The sequence below is a fragment of the Cyrtonyx montezumae genome, unplaced genomic scaffold, assembly GCF_038088225.1.
Source record: "Cyrtonyx montezumae isolate F1298 unplaced genomic scaffold, pur_monq_1.0 scaffold_2, whole genome shotgun sequence".
Lineage (NCBI taxonomy): Eukaryota > Metazoa > Chordata > Aves > Galliformes > Odontophoridae > Cyrtonyx > Cyrtonyx montezumae.
Genome location: NW_027071936.1, coordinates 11,142,987 through 11,170,321, shown reverse-complemented (window position 1 = coordinate 11,170,321; position 27,335 = coordinate 11,142,987). Strand labels below are relative to the sequence as shown.

Here is a 27,335-nt window from a genome sequence, read left to right as displayed (position 1 = left end):
CAGGTCAAATGTTGCATCATCTCATTTACATTTTACAAGAATAATTCTTCATTTTTAAACATGGGAAAGTATAGTTCAGAACCACAAATGTGGCTTTTCATAATAAAAGAAATTTTAAATTAAGACTCTCTACCCTGAAATCCCTGCTGAAATGTTGCTTGTGGAAAGGGAGATGGCAAAAGTTACTTATTGAACTAGATGATGAATTTTAAATTTCTTTGCCATTGCTTTCACAATATTATTTAAATATGTATTTTTTTCTATCTGAATAATTCCTAACATTCTTTCTTGTCATGACCAGGATTCAGTGTTTATTAAATAACTTTCAAAAAATATTTTTAGTACGTAGAGATGCATTCTTTTTGGTCAGGTGAATGATCTCTGTGAATTTCAGGCTGATAAACATATGGTTTGGTGTAATTAGGCAGCAATCTACATAACGGTGTGGAAAGTGAATGGTTTGCCTTTCGTAAAGAAACTTCTTTGTACATTTGTGTAATGTGAAAGGTTTTTCTTGAAAAGGTTAAAAAAAGTTCTAATCAACTTCTGTACATTATGTAGAATTTCATTTTCTAAACTCTGCAAAAGAAAGTTTCATATTTAATGGGAAATCATGAATTATTCCATTTATTATCTACTTCCTCCTTTCAAAGACATGATCTGGATAAAAGGCGGGGTGAATAATTTCAAAAAATACAATACATTTTTAATGGGAAGGTGCAAACTACAGATTCTCATGACTATTAGCAAGTATAGAGGAAACAGAATTTTACTTGCAAAAGCTCATCAAACTCTTGCAAAGATAAAATACATGACATACTTTAATAAGGAAGAACACAGTGAGCTGAAGTATTTCTTTTTTATGTAACTTGTTGTTTTTACTAAGTTTGGTCTTACGGTTTTCTGGTGCTTTCATTTCTCAATAGTTCAACAATATTTAGTACTGAAGGTAGTGTACAAGCTATATACAACCGATGTCTATTTTTAAAGCATTCCACAACGGTAGAAAGGCATCTCTAACATATAAAGAATTTGAAATAGAGGAAGTCAGTCTCATTTGCCTCGGTGCAATCATTACTTCGTAATAATTCTCACGGTGAATCGTTCTGAATTTCTAAAATCCTTGCTTTTCTTTCCCTCTTTCTTCATCGTTATTTATTTGTCTTCAGACTACCAAGTAAGTTCTGATGGAGGCTTGATTGGGTTATCATAAGCAAATGTAAAAATGCTCTGGGAATTGTTGATAGCAGTAGTATAATAATAAATGAATAGCCTTGTATATTTTATGATAATTCCATGCATCAGTTTGAGAAGCTAGAGCAAGAAAATAGTTACCACTATCTTTTTCTAAGGTAATTTTACACTATGATAAAAATCTGCACAAGTTCCTGGCTTTCTGTCCCTTAGAACAGCTCTGGAATAAAAGGGGAAAGTGAAGAAATACTTCACTTTGATAAATAACAGTCTATAAAATATGGTTGGAATTACATTTGTTAATGAACATAATTAATTTAGAAAGATAAGCAGAAAGATTAATGAGTATAATATGTTGGTTTTCTATTACGTTTGAAATGAAACGTAATTATTACAGGTGTGTATGCTGTTGTATGAAAAATATTTCGATGAGGGTGGTGCTTTTTTTCTTTTAGTTGCTTACATTCCTTTTACATTTAGAAACACAGTGTCCCAATATTTCAGGGCTAAATTTATATTTCCATTTTCTGAGCTAATTAGAATTCTTAATTATTGCAGTACTTACATTCATTTTAAAATACTTCTTCTGTGTCATCCTTTGATGTTTATAATTGATTAATTTTTCATTTTATGTAGTATTAAAGTGGCAGTGTAGCTTTGAACAAAAGGAAGTGAGTCCAATCTGTGTTCTTTGTGGGATCTTACTGACAGGTTATGCATCCACTTTTGATTACATGATTTAGTTTAAAGTGTAGCTTGACAGCAGTCAGACTGTGAGCCAACAGATGAAAAATACCGCATTACATGTTCTGAAAGTTATTATGCCTATACGTATACACAGTACAAAGTGGCGATGTAGTTTATTTTTTGATACTCTTAATTTTCATCTTTGTGGCCATGGTTCTGAATGCATACCTCCATAAACCCTTTTCTAATTTAAAAAAAAAAATTGAATTTTTGCATAGTTCAGTTTCAAGGTAATGTTCTCTCTGCTGGTGTGCATAATTTGCCATGGCACGTTTTTTATTTACTATTCAGGGTAGGGAGCTCTTCTTATAACTCTTGTTCAATTTGCTGCCTTTAATTGTTGGACATTAGCTATTTCATCTTCATAATTTGGGAACTGAAAACATGCACCCGACCCCAGTATCATGTGTTTCTCAGATTTAGTAATCAAAAATTCTCATGTGTAAGCTACTGTCTATTATTTCTTAATAGCATTTACTGTACGTTCATATCTTTCTTTACTGACATCACCATTTTCCATAATTTAACACGTTGCTACACAGTAAGTATTTCACTAAAAGAGAAGTATTTAAGCAGGTAGTCGTTAAACTAGGATTAAAGCGGGTTGTGCCCTGATTCAGTCAAATAACTTTGTATTGGGAACAGTATGTGGTGAAAGTTTGTTGAACACCCCAGTGCAGTGAGGGCTTGACTCACCAAAGAACTTAGCATATATAAGTTTTCCCACTGAACTTAGATGCTCAGACTACCTGAATATGTTTTTAAATAAGACATGTACCTAACTTTGATAGATTGGAACCTAAACACGTGGCAGTGTATCTATCAACAGTGTAAGTACTTGGCTTTATACCCCTGTAGCCTCGATCATAGCATCACTGAATGCTGAAACAGTGAAATTATTTCAACTTCACTATTTACTACGTATCTGAATAAGTGCTTTCCGACAATGCCCTGCAAAATTGCTAACTGCTTCACCTGTGGGTCACTAACAGTTGCAAAACCGTTATGTCTTTTGGATGTCCAACTTTAATTAAATAGTAATTCCTCTTTTGATTCCTCGGCAGAGCACCCTGAAAGTAGAGATGCTTCAAGCATGCTTCTTTTCTATTTTTTTATAGTGCTGTTGGTTTTAATTATTGAATGTAGTTTTCAGATTTCACTGAGGAAATTGATACGCCCTTGTTTATTCTGTGTGTCTAGTTTGTAGTTCTAGTTTGAACACAATGTAACTAAGTATTCATATTCTCAGAGTGATTTTATTTCTCTTGTAGAATTAGAGATGAGAAAAATAACTACCAATATCTGTTTGAATACATTTAAGAAAATATTTCTTGGTTATTTTTTGTTAATTTGGTGATCCCAATCGAAGACGTTTTTATCCATCATTGGCTTTCCAGATCCAGAAGGAAAAAACAAATTAATGAAATGTATTTGAATACAATTTTTAAACATAACAATCATTGGTGTAGTAATTATTTGAAATTGTTAATGGATTTCAGTTTTGCATACTCACATTGTTTAACCCATTCGTTTTTCTGCTTTACAGAATGAGACTGTTATGGTATACTTGTATTGTAGTCGGCAGCTGGCACCAACCTACGGCACTAATTTATTCCTAGCAAATTTGAAGATACAAACCTTGTTATAAAAAATAATAATATTTAGTCTGACAATAATAATATTTAGCCTTCTGTATCTATTCTGCATGTCAGCCATTGACCACTGTAGGCAGGAGGTGTGGAGATGTCAGCTCATGATAACAAATTCTGTTATGACATATTGATCGCTTTGATTATTATCCATACCGGTCTCTTGGCTTCTTCATTTCTGTTTCCTTTTCTCTCTGTGAAGGGCAGAATGCCATAGGACTAACAGTTATAGGATGGCACTCCCGGTCTCCAAACGTTACTTAAGAGTCCTGTAACAATATAGTACCAGCAGGTCCCTGAGATTGCAGTAGTAGTGTTGTTTCATTAGCCCCAGTGAAGATGGGCATTTCTGATTTTTGCACTAGTAAATACAAATTAAAATCAGGCTCCTGTGCTCAAATCAGTATCCTCAGGATGACTCTGGGTAGTTTTAGAATAGCAACAACAGTAACAAAAAAAACAAAGTCCATAAAAGAAAATTATCTGATTAGCTATAAAATACTGCATCGCAGTCACTGCACGGATGCCAATTGTATAGTATCCAACCAGATCGCTAAGTGGACCTCACGTCACTGTGTGACCTGACCTGTATAAATAATCATAACATCAACGGAGACGAGCGTACGGGCAGAGGAGCAGTGGGTTCCCATCATCGTCTGCGTGTTAAGTATCATCTGTTGCTAGAAATGGATTCAGAAAGATAATACTTGATTCAGATTAGAAATAGAATCATTGCTCTCTGTTTTAACCACAGATGTGTAGATATGCTCCAGCTGTCACTAAAGAGATGTGCTTAAGGAAAAAATACATCGCAAATCTTTCTCCTAACGCTCAGACAACGATCATTCAAAGGGGACTTGAGGTTTATGTCAGTGATAAGGATGACTTCTAAAACGTAACGCGGGTACCGTTCCACAGCTATCCGCTCTCCCTTGCCCTGCCCGTGCGATTGCCGGGTGGTCGCGCTGCCCGGAGCCGGGCACTGTGCGCTGGGGCTCGGGGTGGCCCTCGGCTCTTCCCTTTGTTCTGCGGCCGTGCCCCGTCGCTCTGACAGCGGCGTGATTAACGCGTGGTGACTGCAGTTTTCCAGATTACCAGTAGATGCCCCCAGAGACCATTAAACCTCTTGAACGCCTCCGCTTCGGGCAAATAAAAGGGCAGTCTGCTTTCATTTTCCTTCTCCGGGTAACATAATTGTTTGGAAGGAGCCTAAAATCGGGTGGATGCGGTGAAGCAAAATAAACTTCTTGGTTTCGTAATATATCGTAATTAATGTGTTAAGTAGTAAGGTTCAAAGGGTTTAGCGTAACCTGGTTTATTAATGTAGAGGAAATGCAAAGTTAACAGATGGATTTTATAAAATAAATCACATTCACCTCATTGGGCGTCAGTTTTTTGACATCGGTACTAAGAATAACATTATCTGCCGCAGTGTAAAAAGTGAGAGATGCCACTTAATCTCACACTTTATGTGCTGTGTGATATTAAAGGAAGCAGTACAAAAAGGATGTTGAGAATCGAGGACGTATGATTTACTTCAAGGTACCGTGAAAAGTTCTTCTTCACCTTCACTTCTCTCACCTGCCCTACTTCTCTGGTTAAGAGCACTGTTTTCTTGATAGAGAAGCACAGCATTTTTCTCTGGAACCACTAAGAGAACTGAAACAACATCAGAATTGGTTGCAGTGCCAAGCTCTCTCTTAGGTTTCACCTATAACATTAATCTTCACCATATCACTTATTTCTGCCCTTTCTATAGGCTTTGTGTGTGATCAGTCACGTGCCTTACATATTTAAGTAGTTAAAGGAAACAAATGTGTTATTTTGCTCTTTGTGCCTTTTTTGCATTTGGTTGTAACTTTGAGAGATTACTTTCATCTTCATGCCTTTAAAATCTAAATGGTTGTACAGTAGTAGATAGTCCCATTGTTTGTGCGTTGCCTATACGGTCCTCTCTATCTAAGAAAAAATGTGTTCTTTACATTTGGCACCGTAATCGTTATTTAAATCTCTTTATTAATTGTCATGGGCTTGTATTGAAAGAATAGTGAAACTAATTTTTAGGATGGACTTTTTTTACTGCCTTCTTGCTTGTTTGTTTTCCCCAGTCTGTTTTTAATAACACTGTCTTGTGCAGAAGATGTGCCTTGACATCAGGTAAAATGCATCAATCCACAACAACCTTGACCAAAGATAAAATGGACTAGTCCACACCATCCACAGCACCTAATATGAACACAGATTTTCTGTTCTTTCTAAGGCTGGTACTGAGCACGGAGTGCTGAAAATGAGCAGACCAATGTTTTGTTTAGTTACTATTAATATGTTTCAGCAGCCACTTACTTCTTCACTTCTAACACGTACAATCATCTAAGATGTGCACGCATATACAAATAAACAGAGCACAGTACATAGATAAATACAGGTACATGTACATATACATCTGCTATACCAATTTTATTCCATTGCTCTGGAATCCTAATTCTGTAGGATTCAGTCCTCATCCTTTGGAAGGTAGTTGAAGTTTTTTACCAAGAAATTCATCTTCATTTTTTCAATTGGCTAGGTGGAAATTTCGAAAAGAATAAACCTTACATATACAGTGTAAAAAATAAATTGCACTGTATGAATATAACAGCTCTGCAGTATTTTGAGGCTGTACTCTGTGAACCTGGTACGTACCAGAAGTGCTTTGGCAAACAGAAGTGTGAATGTTTAAAGATATTTCTCTTTTCAGTTTTCAAAGATTAATGTAAATGTTTTCTGGTACCAAACAGTTAGGTGCCTTTTTTTTTTTTTTTTATTTTGTGTGAGCAGCATATGTTTTCAATCTTAACAAAACATATACACCTGCAAAAAAATCCACTGCTGAAGTTGAAGTCCTTGTGTATCCTTTAGAGTTATGTGATTTTTTTTTTTTGTATTCAGTTCTGCAATAGAAATGTTCAAAATACATATGAAGGATTAATGTGAATCTACGTCATAATTAATAGATATATTTTAATGGTACTGGACATGAAATAATGCTGATTATTTACTTACCATGTCTCATATTACCATTTACTTCATTGATATCTAGCTATGACAACTTTATATAAATTCAATTTAAAAAAAAAAAAGCTACAGTAGTTCTTGGCTGTTGTTCAGTGTGAGATCATCTGAATTTCTTGCATATACTGTAAATCTCAGTTTTCAAAATTCCATATTTGTTTTAAAGCCACTGAGAATTTGTACTTAAATAGACTCTCATCTAATAAGACAGTTTTGAAAACAAATTGAAAACTTGAATGGGATCTGCAAAATAAAATTACCATATCTAGGCCCGTGTCATTTCACTGGGACAAGGGTTTGTTTTCTCAAACTGGAGACCTACTTCTGCAGACGTTTAGATCTGTACTTCAGTGATGCAGGTGGTCCCATTGGACTCATAGCTTTCTCCAGGATGGGACACAATGATTGTTTCATGCTGCATAAAAGAAATGTTTGGATTATTTCCATAAATAATACCTGAAAGGACATATTACCTCTTGAGACTATTTCATTATGCATTTTTTTATATGTATATTTTATCAGAGTTTATGAATGGGATAACTTGGATATAAATTCGTCACTACATCCTTTGATTTTAAAATTAGGAAGTAAACCAGTCCCAACCAAAGTTCTACACTAAAGAGAAGCAAAATAATATCTAATGATTGTGTTTCTGGCATGGCATTTGTTTGACGTTTTAAACCGAGGCATTATATACTTCAGCAAAATTATTTAACATCCTTTTTTTTTTTTATCATTTTTTATTTTTATTTTTACCAGTACAGGCTAAAGAATGCCAGTTTATTTTGAGCATGCTTGCAAAGTATATTTGGGTATTTATTTAATATTGGCATGTTTACTTCCCTGGGGGAGGATATTTGATATTGGGTGGGTTTTTTTGTTGTTGGGTTGTTGGGGGTTTTTTTTTTTGGTTTTTTTTTTCAGAATGCTTTTTAAGAACAGGGAAAAAAAGCCCTTCCCTGCTGGCAATCTGCACAGGTCTGGTCTTGAAAGCTGTTTTAATATCCATACTTATTTGGTAAGGTGGAGAGGAGAATACAGGTTTGAAGGCTTAAAATCTGTCTGTCTTATTCCCAGTAACAGGAATTCATACAAGGAGAACATCTGCATAGACATGCTGCGACAGGGTTATCACAAGTCCTTCTCCGAGCTCTTCACTCTGATACAGAAGTGGAATGCCTTGAGGGAGGCTGCAGGGCCTGGGTCAGCCATATGGCAGCAGCAGTCCCTGGAGGAGCAGCCTGATAAGCTGGATCAGCTTTACCACTTCCTGACCAGGGCTGAGGCAGCCCAGCGAGCAGGTAAGTGGGGGGATTGTGGGTAGCAGAGCAGCGGGAGCCGCAGCCGCGAATGCCTGGGGGAAGCTTCCAAATTGTTTCATGTATGAATTTGAAACGTTACTGCATCTTAGCACATTTCAGCCTTAGTCAACTAAGCTGTATTTATAGAATAAATGATTAGGAACTGCAGATATCGGGATTTTGCGGGGAGAAAAAGAAATAAAAAGGTAAAAACGTGTAAAGTGCTTTACAACATCATCAGAAATATTTCGTGTATGTATAGCTTTGATAACACCTCAAACATTTTCTCATGTCTCCATTATTTATTGTTTTTCTTTCTGTATTGATTTGACCTGCCGTTTTTGTGTTAGAAAACAATTAGTATTTGAAACACTGCTTCTCACAGTAATAGTTTTATATATCTGATTTTATTAAATACTCTGCATGCTGTTTGGATTTGTGATGGACCTTAAAAAGACTGTGAACACGTCAGATAAAATAGAGCACATAGCTGTAACATGTCACCTGTGAATTACTAGATATTAGTGAAGACATAACTCCAAATTACTGTATTTTCTCTCTTGACTGCTATTTACTAAGTACTCATCTTTATCATTTTGTTTTACTATAAATAGTGATATAACTTACTTCATCTTTCTCCTTTGGAATAATTGTGGAGAAGGAAGCAGGTAAAACTACAATCCTGTCTAACTGCTGAGCTGATTTCAATATATTTGGCTTGTTTCAAGTTATATTTTCATGTAGAAAAAAGCTTCAGAGTTTGAGACTCAAGCTTTCTTCCTGAAATTTATAAACAGAACCACTTCGTTTTAAAAAGGGAGCAGCAACAACAAAAGCTTTCAGCACTAAGAAAACCCTGTTCATTTAAAATGTTTTTATGTTTACTTTAAAGCCAAAGGTTGTGTTTATTTCATTGACAGTAATCCTAGAGAGGAAGTCTAGCCAGCCCATGATAGGAAGTTATCTTTAGGTTTTTCTTGACATATATAAGCATTCTGCCTATATGCTGGTGTTCAAAAGTAATGGATATGGAATATCTGGACAAGCATGTTTCCTGAAGCTGCTTGAGGGGACAGTACTTTGCTTTCCTCCGGTGCAAGGTTTTCTCTAGTGTTAGTAACTGATGTAACTGATGTGTGCCAATAGAGTTGGCAAATATCCTCCCACAGAAGCAAAGTCAGGTTCTGCCCAGCAAAAGGCAGAAGCCCTTTCTCTCACTGAATTTGGCATTCACTGTGTGCTGCGTTCCATGAGAGATGGGATGCTGCCAATTGACTGACTGATGGAGTCTTGCCTCTGGAAGGGAGTATCTCCAAATTTTACCTGTTGAAGTTAAAATGAAAGCAAAGTAGTGAGAACGTGCCAGCAGAGCTGACAAATGTTTAAGCAGCAAGTCATTAATGAATTATTTGATCGTTGAATGGTGGGAGTTCTGATTTTTCACCAGTTTCAGTGTTATCCTTGGCACAAATTTGTATTTCACGTGAGGCCTCAGCTATGGCACATGAGGGGGTGGATGTGGATTCGTACTGCAGATGTTACAGCTACTAGTGCTGTGAATGCAACATATGAATTACACAGCTCATCAAATACTAATTCAGGAGTTCCTCTAATCCAGTTTCCCTCTGATTCTAATCAAATTGCTTGGAGCTCTGGCTTATGATCTTATGACAACTTCAGTTGAAAACATTTTAAAACTGTTTCGCAGTTCAGTTCATCCTTCAGCTGGAACTTACTGCAGTCACAGTGTAGCAGATGCACCAGCAGCTGACCTGTGTTTACTCCTCAGCCACCACAATTCCAGCCAAAGATGGCTTGAAATGCTTGAAGTAATATTCGGGGCAGTGAGCTTTGAGACTTCCACTGATGTCACTAATATTACACTAGCTGAAAACTTACCTGTCTTGGATATAGCATCCTGAGATACAGTTGCGGTGAAAAAAAATGAGCAGGTATGAAAAATAAGTATGAAAAAAACCTTTTGACTATGTAATTTTTTGATTAATTTAAACTTCACAAAGGGATTGTTTTTGAACTGGGAGTAGCAAGAGGAAAATGAAACATTTCTGATGCTAGAAAGAAGCTTTCCCATTTGTTCTTTAGTCTTTTCACCTGATATTTTTGTGCCACAGAGTGTAGCTGTCTCATTGTGAATTTCAATTAGAACTGCTGCTCCTAAGTTCAGCATTTTAGAGCTGTTACCACAGTGCAGGGAGAAAGCTAGGCATTCATTCATCCGCTTTCCATACTTATTGGTGGAATATGTTAATCTTTTCTTATTTTTCCTGATTGATTGTAATTATTGAAGCTACAGTGTTGCATGTAAAGTGTTTGCTTGGCCAGAATTAATCAGAGCAGTCCATTATGATTTGGAAGCTAATATCAAAAAACAATTAATGTCATTATTTCTGCATTTGAAAATCATGATTGTTTGTTTACCGGTGTTTAGTTGTACAAACCATTTACCTTCAGATACACCAGTGAGCATTCTCTCTGTTCTCATCTTTAGCAGAGCATTTTGATGGAACTTCAAATCATACAGCAGTCTTTCTTCTCAACTGGTATTACACTTCATGAAAAATCTGTTTTTCTAACTTAATCTCACCACCCTTGCAATTGAATACTTTCCGAGTGTTTTGAAAATAAAAATAAATAATAATAATAATAATAACCCTAGATTTAATCCTTGCATCTGCAAAAAAAAAAAAAAAAAAAAAAAAAAGCTGACAGTTAATCTGCCTTAAGTACAGCATTATCCAAGAAAAAAATATATATATCTGGCAGAAGTACTGGTGATACTTCCTGACTGCATTGCTCTTTGGTCTTCTTTGATGCAAGCAATGTGAACGGTTTGGACTTCAAAATAGAGGTGTTTCCAGTTATTCTTTGAACTTCCTTCATTATCATGCATTAATCTTTCTTACTGCTGGTTTTGATATCAGTAATTTAAAAAGATAAAGATGAGAAAGATGATTTACCTATTTAAGTAAGTATACTTGTTGGGAGTTTTAAAGAACACAGGATATATGCCAAAGTAGCCTACATAGCTTAGCATTTGATGTATGCCGTGATATCTTAATAAATGTTGTCTTTTTCAATAAGAAAAAGGTTTATCTTAAGCCTGTTGAATGCCCTGCCCTGTTACCTTGGTATTGATGTTTTGTTAATTGTCTTAATCGTATTAATTTTCCCTGGTATTGATGTTGCAATCCTTAAGAGATATGGCTCCCTAGTACCCGCTCAGTACTGTTCTGTGAGTTAGCAAGAGAGAGTGCTGGAAACCATAGTCCTGTTCCAGACTGACATAGGGGGTTGCTAACTGAAAATCTTTGTCTGCTAACATCCTTAGAACAAATTACGTCTGTACTGTGTGTAGGCTCGTGAGCTAAATAGGGTTAATTTCGTCCATTTTGTCTATCTTGGATCCCAGATAAAATCTAACTCTTTATCTGTGTGTGTTTGGGTGGATCATAGGGAAAAATAGCAACAAAGGAAAAGTATTCAAGTCCTTTGCTTACCTTCTGGAAATTTTTAAGAACACTCAGATTAATGTATGCCTGGGAGAACAGCTTTTTATAATGATGGATGTTGCTGTTCCTCAGACAAAAATACTTACAATAGCTTTAACGTGCTCTCTGCATGCATTTTAACATTTGAATATATCAGATAATTTAAACTGTTACTTGGCTGCTACAGCCTTATTGTTTCAAAAATGCGTTGCTAATTTGGTTTTGGAACCTATATGCTCATTGGGCAAAGCCACTTCTTTGAATCATCTCCTCAAATGATTGCATAGCTCCAGTTTTGTAAATTGGTTAGCACTGAGCCTACAAGAATGGCAGTACATGGATTGTACTGTAAAGCATCAGTTTGGTATTTCAGAGAGAGGTCAGCAACCTGTCAGTGGTAGTGTGCTAGACCTGGAGTTTGTTGAACTAAAGGTCATCAGTGCCAGTTTTAGTTCAAAAGGTCTTGCAAACTGTTCCTCCTCAGATTGCATCTGTATTGCTTACTGAATGGAGGTTTGAACCCAAACTGAATCCTTAACAGTGCTGACTAATGTAAACCACAAAGAGCCTATGATCAGTTCTTGGGTGGTGGTTTACCTGTGTTGAATCCTCCTTCCAGATGATGCAAGGCAAGGTACAACTCAAGAACTCTTAAAGGTATAGACCTCTCAACCATCGACTTTTCTTTGTTGAAGCTGGGGAGCAAAACCAGGGGGAGTTCCACTGTTCCGTAGCTGCAATGTGTCAATCACAAGCCAGCATTATAGTAGCAGGTGACTGTTCTCTGTGTCAGAGCCAGTGCACTGAGCTAATATTCAGCATGAACATGCTTTCCAAGGGGCAAGACACAGCTTGTAAGCTGATCACTGGGGCAGTAGGTGGAGAGCAGGAGTTACAACCTGGAAGCTGTTGCTTTCCTTAGACCCTGCACAACCTCTGTGATACGCCAAATGCTAAATCTGTGCACCCGCTATAGGCTGTTGACCATGTTCTAGAGAATATCAGAGACAAAGAATTAGAAGGAAGTGCTAACTTAGCTCTTTTTTCCTCGCTTCAGTACAGAGCAAACTTTTGTCAATGTGAATTAGAATTGTTGTCATTGCAAAAGTTACCTCATAGACTATATGAGGAAGTCACATGTGAAATCACATTTGATGAGAACATCTGATATGCTCACACTAGAAAATCTTTCCGAGTCTGATACTGAACATTGAAAATAGAATCTAGCATTTTGCAGGGAAAAACTTTTCTGTAAGATTTCAATTATGCCTTAGGCTGGTCTAAAAAAATGCACTAACCTTATTATCCCTGTTATTTTGGGGAGAAAAAGATAGTTTAGTTTGGTTTTGAGCAGATGGGCTAAGGAATGCTTTGTTTTCTAAAGCAGGCTTGTTCTGGTAGTCACTAGAGAGCAGTGGAGGGATTAATTGCAATTTATTATTATTCACTTTAAAAAGGATTTTTTCCTGGAATGATGTCAAAACTTCTCAAAATGTTGCCAGCCAACTTCACAGTGAATGAGCACCTAAAAGAAAGATCCAGTCTGCCCTGGGAGGCGATTCACCTGTGTGACCAGAAGGGGTGAAGCCTGGCTTCCTCTTAGGCCTCATTTAAGGGCTGACTGCCACTGAGGAGGGATCTCCAGCAAGAGATTCCTCCTTCCCGGTGAGCTTAGATCTTCGGAGACGAGGGAGCATTCGTTTTCTTTCTTTTTGTAACACCTCCTTGTTTGTGCTGGTCTCTTTGCTTTTACAACCCTTACAGTGTCACAAATGACCAGTTGAATTGCCTTATGTTACTCTCACTAGAGAACTTCATCCATATATGGCAAATGTATATCCAAATCGTTTCCTAGCACTTTTGCATGGATTGCACTTTGAATATATTCTGTTTATGTACTTAGTGGGAGAGGGAAGGTGTTCACCCTGTTTGTCCTGCTGCCTGGTATCTATGAAATGGAAGCTGTGCATGCAATTTGACTGTGTCCATGCTACCCCATTTCTTCTTTTGCACTTGTATATAGTAGCTCAGTGAGTGCAGCTTTTGGCTAAGCTTTCTGGAAAAAAGAGTTCCTAGCTACAAGTGTGAAGGCATGATTGTCCTGACCAAGCAAAAGGGACTGATTCTTTGCTGTATATGAGTTGAGGTAGAAGTAGACTGACTGTAGCATCATTTTTATTTATTTTTTGCTTGTTGGCTCAGCAGCCTACATCCTGAATATTTCTGAATGTGAACTCTTCATGACATCAGCTGTCTTCTTGCTACCGAGTCACTGATATTGATCTCTCAGGCAAGAGAAAAATGAAACTTCCCATACTAATGGTGTCTAATTCGGACATCAAAAATGGCTCCTAGTGACTCCAGTGATCTTAAGGCAGTGCTTGATATGTCTTCAAGGATGAATGGTCAGCTATAATTCAGTCATACTCACTAAAAACAAGTAACTGAACTGGAAGACGAGTGCTACCAGGTGTTGAAGTTTCCACATGCCCTTTGCCTGGCAGGAGCAAAGGACTGAGTCTCTTCAGTAGAAAATATTTGGTCAGAGATAGATGTTGAAAAATTTCTTCCTGATAACTATACTTTAAAGGTGAGTTTCTGGAGTGTAAGTTATGTTTTCTGTTCACAAGAACAGTGTTATTTCTTCTTCGGGGAGAATACCAAGCCAGGATCTCTTCAGGATGTTGTTTTCATCTCCTCTCTAAAAGGTGCTGTTGTACTTCATTTCCTTTCTTTTACTACATCCTGTGAAAAAGGAGATGATACAGCTGAGGCAGCAGTAGTACTAAACTCTGAAGTCTGTTGGGATATATTGCTGTGCTCAGTTGTTGAACAGCTGAACACCGGTGTGCGGGCCACAGACCTGAATTAACCTCTGCTCCATGCATACCTTTGCTTGCCAAAGGTTCCTGATAGCAGTCCAATAACAAATCAATGTTTTACTCAGTGGACTGATCCAAGGACTATGGCTTGAGCATAACAGGTAGAGAGTCCATGTGACAGTTGAGATGCACACGAAGGGATTCTGATCAAGAGTAGAAAATCCTATATGTGCTTGATGTATGATGTTTTATGTTTAAACCTGAGTGAAAGGGATTTTTTTTAAGTCTGTTTAATAAATGGACCACAGTGAAATTTTATAGGTAGTACTTTTCTGAAGTGCATAAATACCCAATTGCAAAGTTTTTTTTTATTATTCCATTGTAAAGGATGATGAAAATAAAATATTTTGAAAATTTCAAATCAAACAAAATGAAAGAAGCCAATCTCCTAAATTTTATATTTTGTAATAAAAACATTTTTGAAAGGGAAAAATAAGTACTACAACATAACATAAGATTTTCATTTGTTAAAAACAATGAGGAAAAAAAAAAACAAAAAGCAAAACAATGTTTAAGTGAACATGTGAAATATTATTGCTTAAATTTGATGATTTGAGTTTGAAAGAAAACGTTACATTGGATAATTGCTCATAAGATGTGTTCCCAGTCCCATTTCAACCACAAACTGTCAAGCGTCACTATCTCCTCCATCAAGTTCTGTTTTTTCTGCTTAGCTGTCATTTTGGGTAGTCATTCCGCTCATCTTTGCAGCATTCTTTCAATTCTGCATCCTAAATAATCTGGGAAATCTGATTTCAGCCACCATTGGTAAAAGTAATTTTTTAAATACTCCTGGGATCAGCATTTGAACTTTTATCTCTATGCTTTCTTTTTTTTTTTTTTTTTCCATTTAAAAACAAGAATTTGTCGTGTAGGAGCTGTTTCACAATTGTATGTATATCTCAGACTCCTCTTTCTATCATTTGGTATCATATTCCAGTGGTGTATGTACACCCATATATATGCATAGGTGGTGTGTGTTTGTGTGTATATATATATATATTTAATTTTTTTAATATATCAATGGATATGTAAAGATTTCTCCATGTATATTCTATTAACAGATGTAGAGAATGTACTGTGCAAAATCGGAGAGGTCAGAACTTTAATGACTTAATGACTGAACTACCTAAGAGAGATTTTATTAGAATAGATAAACACTCTCTTCGATATTTTTCTTCTCCTGAGGAGATGAAAGTTCACTTTCACTAAGTCTGACATGCTGGCTATAACCTCTGTCAGAATCGTATCAGTGAATTTCTTGATTTATAAATCAGAGAGACTTCAAATCCCAAAGACAGTATGCCTTTTCAACATCCATCTTTGGGATTTACCTTACTGTGACACCAGTGTATCTGGTCAGCCACTGTCCAAGACTATTACAGAGGAATGGTTGTCTTTGTGCACTTCTCATTGTTATTCACCAGCAGGATAGTCATCGGAGGGTCACATTAAAGTTCATTCAATCAAAGCTGTGGCAGTAGCAATAGTCCGCCTCCGGTCAGAACCATCTCATGAGATTTCTTAGGGCACTACCTGAAGTTATCTGCATAATTTTATGTAGCATTGATACTTCGTAGCAAATATTTCATAGGCAACAAATCTGTATCTAGTGTTGTTCCCCAATGACCATCCCATTCTCTTTCCTCTTACTGTCCTATTGTAACTGTTTACATACATCTTCTAAGTTCATGTTCACTCACCTGTAATCAACATCTAATGTGTACTATTAGATCACTCAGTCATCCTATTTAGTTTCTATATTTCTCTGTTTTAGTGGTTATTTCTCTGTTTTAGTGGTTATTTCTTTTGTTGCTTGTAATCAATGGGAACCTCTGCTTTCTACTGTTGAGATCTAAAGCGTTCTGTTATGCCACAAAAGATGTTTAAGTTGGGATGAAGTACATTATAGCCAAGCAGTGTCTGCTTTTCTTCCTCAAGTGGAAAGAGATGCTAGAGAAATGGTGGCCATACCTGGATTGCTTGTGTTGTTGGAATTAATGAGGGGTCTATATTACTTTCTCTTGCAGTAAGTATAATTCAAAATTTTGACACAACATTCTGGAGTGGAGATGTGTGGTCTAGAAATGCAAAGTACTTACGAAGTAATCACTGTTCTTAGTTTTGTTTTTTTTAGTTTTAGTGTTCTTAGGGTTTTTTTTTTTAGTTTTTTAGGGTTTTTTTTCTTACAATTGAGTAATTGTTCCTAGTTCTGAACAATGCTAGGGACTAATAAATCTACAGGCAGAAGTTATTCTTTTTCATAAGTGGGTTTTTCCCCAATTCTTCTCATAGATAAAAAAGAAAAAAAAAAGAAGGAAATTTAACTGCGTGCTTCAATCGAAGTGTTTTGATGCAGTATCATAGTTCTAAAATACTTAGAAAAGATCTGGGCTTTGAGTGAGAGCTGTGTTGAAATTAGATGCCGATCTCTGTGTCGTTCCATATCATGTGTAAGAGAGCTTTTTACTTTATTTTCTCCTTTTTCTCCATTGTTGAGCAAAGCATACAAACTGCATAACTCCTGAAAGCAAATAGCTCTATTCACGCATCTAGCTTATCCAAACATTCTTTTACCTGCTGCAGCACTTGTGGTTCTTAACCCCTTCTTTACCCAAACACACCAAAATTGTTTTAATAACATACTATTTGGCCTATTTTCATTCCACAGCCACAAACAGTAGTGAAAAGCATTATAACAAGTATTTAGGTGAGTTTTAGGTCTCTAATCCAAATCAATAGGATTTTTTAATAACCTCCTGTGTTTTTGTGCATGTTTGTTTGTGTTTTTCTTTAATGTACTCCTGTGACAGAAGTAATTTCCATAGATGATCTCATTCAGTAATTTTAAATGCATTTGTTAATAATTTCGTAATGCTACTTAGAACTGGGATTTGCAGTGTTTTTATAAATATTAGGGATAGTGTGTATTCATTTATCTGTCTGGTGAGACATAAAGAATGCCAACTGAATATGTTTATTCTTCACATCCTAGAGGAGATGTAGGACTTTTAAGTTCCCCCCACCCCCACACACTTTCCATGTTTCATAGGTTCATAGGTTCATTAGGTTGGAAAGGACCTACAAGATCATCTAGTCCAACCGTCCTCCTATCACCATCCCTACCCAACTACTAAATCAAATCCCTTAGCACCTCATCTAAACGCTTCTTGAACAGCGCTAGGGACGATGCCTCACCCACCTCCCTAGGCAGGCCATTCCAGTGCCTGACCACTCTTTCAGAGAAAAAATGTTTCCTCAGGTCTAATCTAAATCTTCCCCGGCGCAACTTGTGGCCATTCCCTCTCGTCCTGTCGTTATTTATCAGGGAGAAGAGGCCCACCCCCTCCTCACCACAACCCCCCTTCAGGAAGCGGTAGAGTGCAATAAGGTCTCCTCTGAGCCTCCTCTTCTCCAGACTAAACGATCCCAGCTCCCTCAGCCGCTCCTCATAAGACTTGTGCTCCAGACCCCTCACCGGTTTTGTTGCCCTTCTCTGAACACGCTCCAGGGCCTCAATGTCCTTCTTGTAGTGAGGGGCCCAAAACTGAACACAGTACTCGAGGTGCGGCCGCACCAGAGCTGAGTACAGGGGGACGATCACCTCCCTGCTCCTGCTGGCTACACCATTTCTAATACAGGCCAGGATGCCGTTGGCCTTCTTCGTTCTGAGCTTAGTACCTTGGTGGACTTTTTCATGCCAAAAGTTAAGGTTTCAGTTGATTCTTAATGTGTATGACTGTTAAGTTATTAAAAATATTAACGTAGATGGAAAACTGAAATCATTTTTTGTTAGCGTTAACTTTGAATGTATGTTACTTTAAATGGTATAAAATTAATGGGAAGTGCTTGCAGGGTGTTCTCTTTGGTTCTTTGTCTCCATCATGAGCTGCTACCTTAGGTCTGTTTTGTAAGCTGCCAGTGCCTTTGAGGTCTCAGCAGTTCAAATACTTCTCTAGCAGAGACTGAATGTGTGAGTTTTTTGCTTGCTCCAGCTTCTGTTTTTCAACTTGTCAGTGTCTTACAGAGGTTTTATGTCTTTTATTGAACCAAGTTTTGGTTTTATATACAAAAATAATTTGTAGTAGTTTATATAGATCAAGTTTTCATTTATGCCTAATTTTGTAGGTTATCATTTTCTCCTTACCTTTCCTTGACTAAATATGTAGGAGAAGTTGATAGTATTTGAATACTGGATATATTAATAACCCTTCATTTTCATTATATGGCTGTTGCTGTAAGATTTGTGAAAGCTGGTGAAAATTAGCATTTTGACTGTTATTTGATTTTAAAGGGCACTCCAAGGAAGTTTATGATAACCAGCTTAACATGGCCTACTGCTTCAATGACCCCGAGGAGAAACAGTTAAGGAATTACTTTTATGAACAGTGCTTTATCACTGCTCGACTAATAAAAACTGATGGTGGGAAAAGACAAGCACAAGCACATGCACATATGGGCCTTATCAAGGAGGAGCAAGGTGAGTCACTGTGGTCATAATGCTACACTGTATCAGCATTCAGACAATCATATTCTGTAATTCATGTTTCATTACAGGACACTTTATATCAATGTAAAATTTTTTTGCAACCTTAATTTAAAAGAAGATTCAAAGCTGTTGCAATTTTAGCTTTTGGAGCAGCAAGTTAGAAGACAAAAAAATATAATTATTCATAGACCTGCTTCCTTTGAGACTGATGCTGCTGCTTCAGACCACAAATACTTCAATAGTGGCATCCGCAGTTGAACAAACTGAGTTGATGCAAAAGATGTGTGAACACCTAATTTAGTTGAGTCCTGCCTCAGTGATGGAAAATCTACACTTGGACAGAACAACCAATATTTTGTTTTCTTTTGTTTTATTTTTAAAATCTTTCTCCCATGTGAACATCATACCATGAGGTTGTTTTTTTTTTGTGTCTGCATTTTAAGGTGAAGCGTTGTTTGCTTCACCTTAAACTCCATTCCTCTGTATGTCTATCTCTGTCCTATATTATATATATACACACTATTTATATGATATTAATTGATGGGACTTCTTACCTCATTTTACATGCTTTTTTAAAATTGCCTTTCATGGCAGACAGCTTTGGTTGCAAACAGGAGGTTACATATGATAAAGGTTTTTCTATGTTTGTATCAAATCTTCCCATTTTGTGGGGAGAAAATCTATGAGTGAGCCTCAAGTAACTGAATGAAATCTTCCTGTTTTAGTTCTTGAGTGTGCAGAACTGCTAGCCATTTATTCAAAAAATGTGATTTACATGGTCATTATGTTCTTGTTTTTAAGTTTTACATTGTGGATTGAAAATATTCCAGCTCTGAAAAGACCTTGTGGTTGACTTCTCAGCTAGAAAGGCTTTTCTCAGTGAAAAAAATATAGATAGATTAACAGAAACTGAAATGTTGAGTGGAAATAATGCAATTCTAGTAACTTGCTAGGAAAATAAAAATAAAACCTGATGGAATTGTTACATTATGAATGATGGCCTCCTTTTCCAGCAAAAGCCTAGACGTGAAACGTGAAATCTTTTGTGGTTGCTGAAAAGCTTTCGGCATTTTTTCCCTGTGTTCCCTTAAAGCTAAAAAATCCCAACTTACTCCATATTTCCTTCTGTCATTTGCACTTCTGAACCACGTGATATCTCTTTTGAGATACAACCAGAACTCAAATGAGTTTTAAAATTTGAATTCATGCTCAGTAACAGATAAAATAGGATTTATTTTCTTACAAATGTTATGACTTTATGAATATTTGTTTTATTCTGACACTGAATAGTGATAACCAGTGTTTTCATAGGACTACCCAATCAATTTGCACTCACCTAACAGTAGTTACAGGTGAACTCTGTGCTTCATTAGTGCTTTACAAGCAAGTTATGACAGTGAGAAGAACTTTACTAACTTAAATAGAAGTTTGCTTTATTGACATTCACTCTTGATGTATTGGTTTTGGTTATTTTACATTTTCATGATGGTTGTTTTTTTCCTTAATGTTTGGGAATAATCCATTTGAGTACTTACTCCAGCATTATTCCAGGAATCTGGTGTCCCAGCGGATAAGATAACACGTATTTAAAACCCAGCCAGACATGATCAAGCCATTTTCATTTTGAGTGAAAAATGCTTAATTAGGTTATCTGATCCTCAATAGAATAAAATGATTGAAGTTGCTGGGAACCCTTTTGCGTAACCTTTTCATCCAGTCCTTCAGTTACTAAAAAATAAAATTTTGAGAAGAAACATAAAAGCAAACATTCCCATCTTCAAAGAATCATACTGATTGTGACTGGCGCATGCTGCCAACATTTTTTTTTCAACAGGTTCTACTTTTATGATGAGTTAAGCAAAAGTTGTTGAATACTTAAATATCTTTAAGCCTTCAGTTTCATTGTGAAAGCGTAGTAAGGAAAGTTATGCAATGCTCTTTGAGGTGGTCAGCAGAGGAGAAATTTCATTTCCCTGCTATAAAGTATTAGTAACTTCCAGAAGAGAGGCTTCATATTAACAGTGGTAGGGAGGGAGAAAACGAGGTACATTTTTCACTGTATGGGGTAAAGCTCCAGCGCATCTGTAGGATCTGTCTTTTGCAAATATTTTATTTCCATAGAGACAGGTGAGAAAAATGAAGAAGCAGGACGTAGGCATAGAATTTGCTTTCAGGGATCACATAGAAAAGGACAGCAGATGTTCTCCTTGCTTTTCATATTTTCAAAGACTGAAAATTTAAATCTTAAGTTTGGAATGCTGAAAAAGTCTAAGAGCATACACTGAGTTGGGATTTGTACGGGGTTCTATAAAATTACATGAGTATTAATGGAGTTATAGGTAAAATTCTGAATGCATTGCTTTTTATATTAAAACAAGTAGATATGCCTCATAAATAATATGTTGGTTTTTTTCTACAGTTCTTTATATTGCTGTAATCTGATTTGACTGTGAACTGAATGAGTCGGATGCCTGCTTCCTATGGGAGTATATACAAAAAATGGATACATACATCTGTGTAGAGGTGTATGTGTGCATGTATATGTGTATACAGGAATGTGTATGTGTACAGATATATAAACATGAGAATGTGTGTATATATGTGTGAATGGTGCCTAATACACAATATTTTCAACTGATTTAAATCATCATATCTATATTAACTGTATTGATTAATTCTGCAGATGGGAAAACAGGAAATTTTTGTAAGATTGAGTTGTTAGTCTGACACACTTAGGTGCAGGAACTGAAATGAACTCATACCAGGTATTTATATCTAAAAGGATGAACGCATGAATGTGTGTGTTTTTATTACTTGTGAATGGAAACCTTGTACATATGCTTATAATTATAAAAACAGTAATACGTGAGTAATTTGCTACAGATACAAATGGAAAACTGTCTTTGGAGCACATGTGATTTTAGTGGTTGTTTGTTGCAGAATGAGATTTTTAGTTCTTCTTTAAAAACAACTGCATTTTTAAAATAAGTTCTCTGTTCGTGAGTACTGAAATGTGTCTGTTTGTGGACTGTTGTAGAGGAGTTCACATTATGATACTATTCAATCAACTGTACTTACCCGTAGTTTGTCTTTCCTCAGGGAGCTGATATTTCATTGTTTTATTACTTTGGTTACTAGTCATTTTCTCATATAGCAATTAAACATCGTGATGTCACTTGGTACACATTGAAAAGGCAATTCATATTCGTATGCTTTGCCTCATTAAATCCAGCATTATTTATCATCCAAGTAGGCACTGGCTTTGTAGAAGAATTTCAGTTAAGCAGAATAAATTTTATATATACAAAGATATATTCCTCTGTTTTGAATGTGTTTTTAAATTAATAACCAGAATCATCATTATAAGTGTTTATTTTTTTCACGTATCAGAGAATAAGTTTATTTTTATCTGAGGACCCAACTGAGATAGTTCTGCTATAATAGTGTAAATTCTGCTAAAATTAATTACAAACTGCGTTTACAACAGTTTTTTCATTGTCGTATCTTACAGAAGAAACACAGAGTGAGTGTATTGATAAACATGATGGCTAATTTGCATGCATTCTAACATTACCAGGACTTGTCATTACAACATTTAAGTGTTTTCTATTTTGTGTTAAATGATTATTCTGTCACACATGAAATGATGCATAACTTCAATATATGCTTTCAAAAGTTTTAGATAACGTACATGAGTAACAAAAGCAACCCAAGGGAAGCAAGGGGTTTGTACTTCAAATAGTTTGTAACAAAATTAGAGTGTGCCTATATTTAAAAGCATAATAATAACAGACGTCTGAACAAGTGCTTGTTTTAAAAGCAGCCTTCAAGGCCACTGGAAGCGTTTGTGTATTTTAGCATACGTAGATGCATACCAGTGTGTGTGTGTGTATAGGTATCTAGCCTGTTCTTTAAAGCCGGTAATTCAAAATATCAATCTCAGTGTCAAACAATTCTGCCTTTGTGAGACAAGCTTGAAGATAACTAATGAGCATTATCTGATTGTGTTTTTCTAATACCGACGCATAAGCGCTCTGTTTTCAAGGCATACCTTTGCAAAGAGGTTAGTTAGGGGTGTACTGACTGTGAGAAAGTAGAGCAGGAAGAATCCAGAATTCTGGAGAAAGCAAGGAAAAATTACTTCTATGTTATCATTATAAATATCTATCCTCCCACCCTCAAGTGGTGTAAAGGTCTCAACACTTACTTCTCAGTGAAAGCAGACATTCAGAGGTCATGGGTAATTTCCTGTATTAGTAAATCAAACAATGTCTGCAGATGTCTATGGGTACAGGAGCATAGGTTACTGCTGAAATGGTGCTTATAGTGTTGCACATGCTTTTAGATCATGCAATTTTGAGCTTCCCTCCCCCACAGTTATCCATGGGCACAGCTGGGCGCTTAGGAGTGTTGTAAGGGTTTCTTAACAGGAAGCTTTCACACAGCCACGCAGTTTTCACGATTAAGACAATTTACTAAGATAGATGCACCTTTCCCATACACATTCTTTGAAGTGCAAGGAGATATTTCTCGATACATTTAAATACCTATCTTTGAGGAAGCGTGTTAACTTTCAGAATGGAGTCCAATGAATAAAACTTCCCCAACAAATTCCAAATGTAAATTAGTACCATGCCCGAAACTGCCTATCCCCTGGTACAAGAACTGTGAGATGAGTGAAAATTACACTGTTAATCTTAGTGCAGCGGTGACTTCGAATTAGTCATCAGATATATATTCTGCTAGCACATAAGGACCAGCAAAAGTAGAGGTAGTACTTTTTCTGAAATGCTGAAAGACCGAGAATAAGACAGAACTACTAAAAGTAAGGCACAGCATGCAAAGCTGTTAGGTGATATTTCAGAGCCAATTCCTGTCGCATTCTGCTCATCCATAAACTTTACTTTGTCTTTCTTTATATGTTTTAGATTGCATATCTCAAAGAATTCCTGATCAAGGTCTCCTTCTTCTTTTCTAAAATAAGTTTAGGCATTTAAAATATTTGCCCAATCAGGGCAACATTTTGCTGGAGTTGAGTATTTCTCATCTCCCGCTGCACACACCTCCCCCTTAAAATCATAAATAGGATCTAATTTATGAGACAGGTATAATTGTTCTTCATGTAATCATGGATAAAATGTAGTATATTTTGAATTTTAGAATTTAGCATAGACTTTTCTGATTGAAAGGCCTACTGAACACAGGAAAATTGATAAAGAATTGTAATTAATTTGTTGTAAGGGGAAAAAATGAGGTTCTTACAGACTGTCACAGTCTAGACGAAGACCAAGGAGTAAAATTTCATTTCAACATACTGCTGAAACTAGAAGTTTTAATCAAGGCATTGTAGAAGCTGCATTGTGGAAGTAGAGAATTCTATTAAGCTTAACGGACACTTGAGTCAAACTTTTCATGTTTAAGTATTAATTACTGGGTGTATTTGGGTAACATCTTGAAGGGTGGTCTACATGTAACTTCTACATTAATGAAGCTGCATACCTTTATCTGTGTTCAAGTCTGCCAAATCCATTTGAACAGCAAATTCTCATTGTTTTATATAACATAGAAATGAAAATTGCATCTTTACAATCTGATTGCAGAATTAGAAACAGCTGGTAAATAAAATAAACCAATGGGACAGCATTTATGAAGTGATAAGTTTGTTCCCTTTACATGGAATGCAGAACTGTTACTGTTGCTGCATGTGATAAGCTGTCCTACCTGCCTATTTATTTATATTTCTACTATGAGGTCCATAACCAGTGTCTGGAACTCCATTCTGGAATATTCACAAGTGCAGGTCTGACACTGGAGGAGAAAAACCTGAACTTGATCCCATTTCTCTTTTCAGATATTAAAGTCAAATAGTGACTAATCTAATAAAGGGCTTTTTGGTTTCATCATTCCATACATCTGTGTTAGAGTCCACTTGTTGTAAGCAACTTTTTAATTTTAAAATGATAACCATATAAGTTTGTGATTTTTGGAGAAAAAGACTATTCTCAGAATCTTCTTTTTCCTGTTTATTTTTATTCATAATGTGGTCTGAAAACCAATGGTTTGGTTTTTTTAAATAGGAAGCCTGAGGTTGATCAGAAATGGACAATGGACAGAATTATGCAGGTCTAGAGATTTAGACTATATATATCTTTTGAGGTAGAAACCACCACTCTGATCTATGTTTATACAATATGACTTTCTTTTTGCTTCTATAACATCCGCCCTTGGTAAAATTCACTGTGCACTGTGATAAAAATGAAAGATACATGTCACCGTTATGTTGACTGGCCAGCGCTTGGCTGCTGACTGGGGGAGAAATAAGCTGTTCTCTGGAACATGTACAGGAGAATTCTGCCTGTCTCTTTGTCAGTTTAGAATTCAGATCAGTCTCTGTTCTCAAGCTAATCGTTTTCCAAAATCTGGCAAGAATTCAGAGTACAGTTTCTTACCAGTTTAAGGTCAAGTTCACTCCAAATCCTACTGGGGGGACTGAAAGATCACATGGGCTTGTTTCCCTTGTAAACTAACCTAAAAATGTCATTTGTAGCATTCACTGTTTGGAGAAATCATGTAGAATGTTTCATCTGATTATTTTAATTTTTCTTTGTGTAAGAAATCATATCAAGTAGTAATCAGCTACCACTGATATATCATGATATCCCCCACTCCATTTGTACTTCCCAGGTTGCTAACTTATAAGGTTTATTCCAAGTTGTGATAGTTTATTTCAAACACCTCTTTTGGTAAAAGGAATTTGGAAATAGTTCAGATCTGAAAACTTAGAGGATCTCCAAATCTTCTACCTTTGGCTTCATATACCCATTGCCAAGTTTTATACTAAAGTTCACAGAGAAACATGCACTTAAAAAGAATCTGCGTCAGGGAAAATGAGAGACAAAAATAAATGTTCCCTTAATGGAAAAAGAATTCTGAATTTCCAATTTGATTTTAATTATTTGTTTAAATGACCAAATTTGATTGATTTTAATCATATCCTTTTTGATCCTTTCTATCATGTATTTGTCATCATACAAACTGAATCTAACTTTTGTTATTCTACATTTAAAATATACCACATTATTTAATTGTGTGATTGCTTAAGAACTGAACACATGAGTTGGCCAGAAGAAAGTTGATTGTAGAGCATAATTTAAAAGGTTTAAGTAGCAAATTGCTGTGAGATAAAGACTTCAGATATGACGCTTTTCTCTATCAGTCAGTGGCAGACAGAAGCAGCCATAAATCCAGATAGATTCCAGGGAAGGACAGATTTAAAAGCTTTATTAAATAATTGAGCTCATCTTCATGCAAGTGCAGATGGAGTTCCCATATGAATGACATTTTATTATGATTTCATTACTAGTGTTTGACTGGCTTGTACTGTATTATATGATTGTTATAGAAATCAGATGTTTTCACGTCAAATTAGTATACTATTAAGAAAGTCTGAAATAAGCTTCTGAAGATGCAACAGGAAAAGCAAATAAATAAATAAATAAAGCCTGTTGAATTGATAAAAAATACTTCTTTGCATGCTTAACTTTTTTTTCGTTTTTGAAGAAGTGTTGGCAGGCAATGAAGGTGTTTTGAATGAGAAAACTCAGGTAAAGTTTTGTAGGGTTCTTATTTTCACTTCAGAAAAAAACCCACCGTGAAAATTTGTTCACACTTCTCCTTCAGTTTAAATCAAGGCTTATTATTAAATGCAAGGAAGAAGTAATATTCTTTACATTAGGAAAAACCTAAGCATATTTGTTAAAAGCCTCCTTAATTCTTTCACCAGCACTACGACTTCCCCCTGCTAATCCTTCAAATGGGAAATTTCAGTTTTGATATAACACCCAGGGACAAATACGTGTTCTTTCTTTGTAATGAGAAGCTCTTCAAAATATTCACTGCATTGCTTTACTGCTAATTCTAATCTCTGTAATTTGTGTTTACCGTAGAAGTTTTATGACATACATCAAAAAAAATTAAAAAATGTTAAGTTTAGTTTCTGTTAGTAGGTATTCAGCGACTGTAAAGTTCTATTTCAAGTAATTCTTAAAGTTACTGAAGTGTTGCTGTTGTTTATCTTGACCACTGAGAGATATTCTGTGAGAACTATTTTTGAAAAAACATTTTAAGTGCTCTTGAATATAATGTGTAACTCATAACCTATGTACACATCTCTAAGAATCTTGCTTTTCATTTGTGGGTTTTTTTTTTTTGTATCTGATGTTGCTCTGTTTGCTTTATATGCATGCCCAGAAGATTATAGCCTTTAATGAAGAGATCATTTTTAAGTATTGATAGCCATGAGTAAATTATACTATGTTTGATCTGTGTTAAAGATTCAAAGTCTAGGGTCTTTGAATAGAACTTAGAATAAAAATGTAATTAGGTTACATCCCTAAAGTCTGATATATCTTTAAACAAGACTGCAAATGAAACTTTATTATAACTTCAAATGAATTATTTCTTTGCTTTTTTAAATTCTTTTTCCCTCTCTTCTCTTTCATGTCTATTACTGA

General features: G+C 35.9%; 1 protein-coding gene across 1 annotated transcript in view; it reads left to right on the top strand.

Annotated features, from left to right (window-relative positions):
• The window catches only part of TTC29 (tetratricopeptide repeat domain 29), a 245,828-nt gene that overhangs the window by 131,736 nt on the left and 86,757 nt on the right, over nucleotides 1-27,335 (top strand). The window contains exons 8-9 of the mRNA XM_065736041.1: nucleotides 7,719-7,942; nucleotides 18,628-18,813. Coding sequence (XP_065592113.1) covers nucleotides 7,719-7,942; nucleotides 18,628-18,813 — 410 coding nt within the window. The remainder of the gene's footprint in view (nucleotides 1-7,718; nucleotides 7,943-18,627; nucleotides 18,814-27,335) is intronic.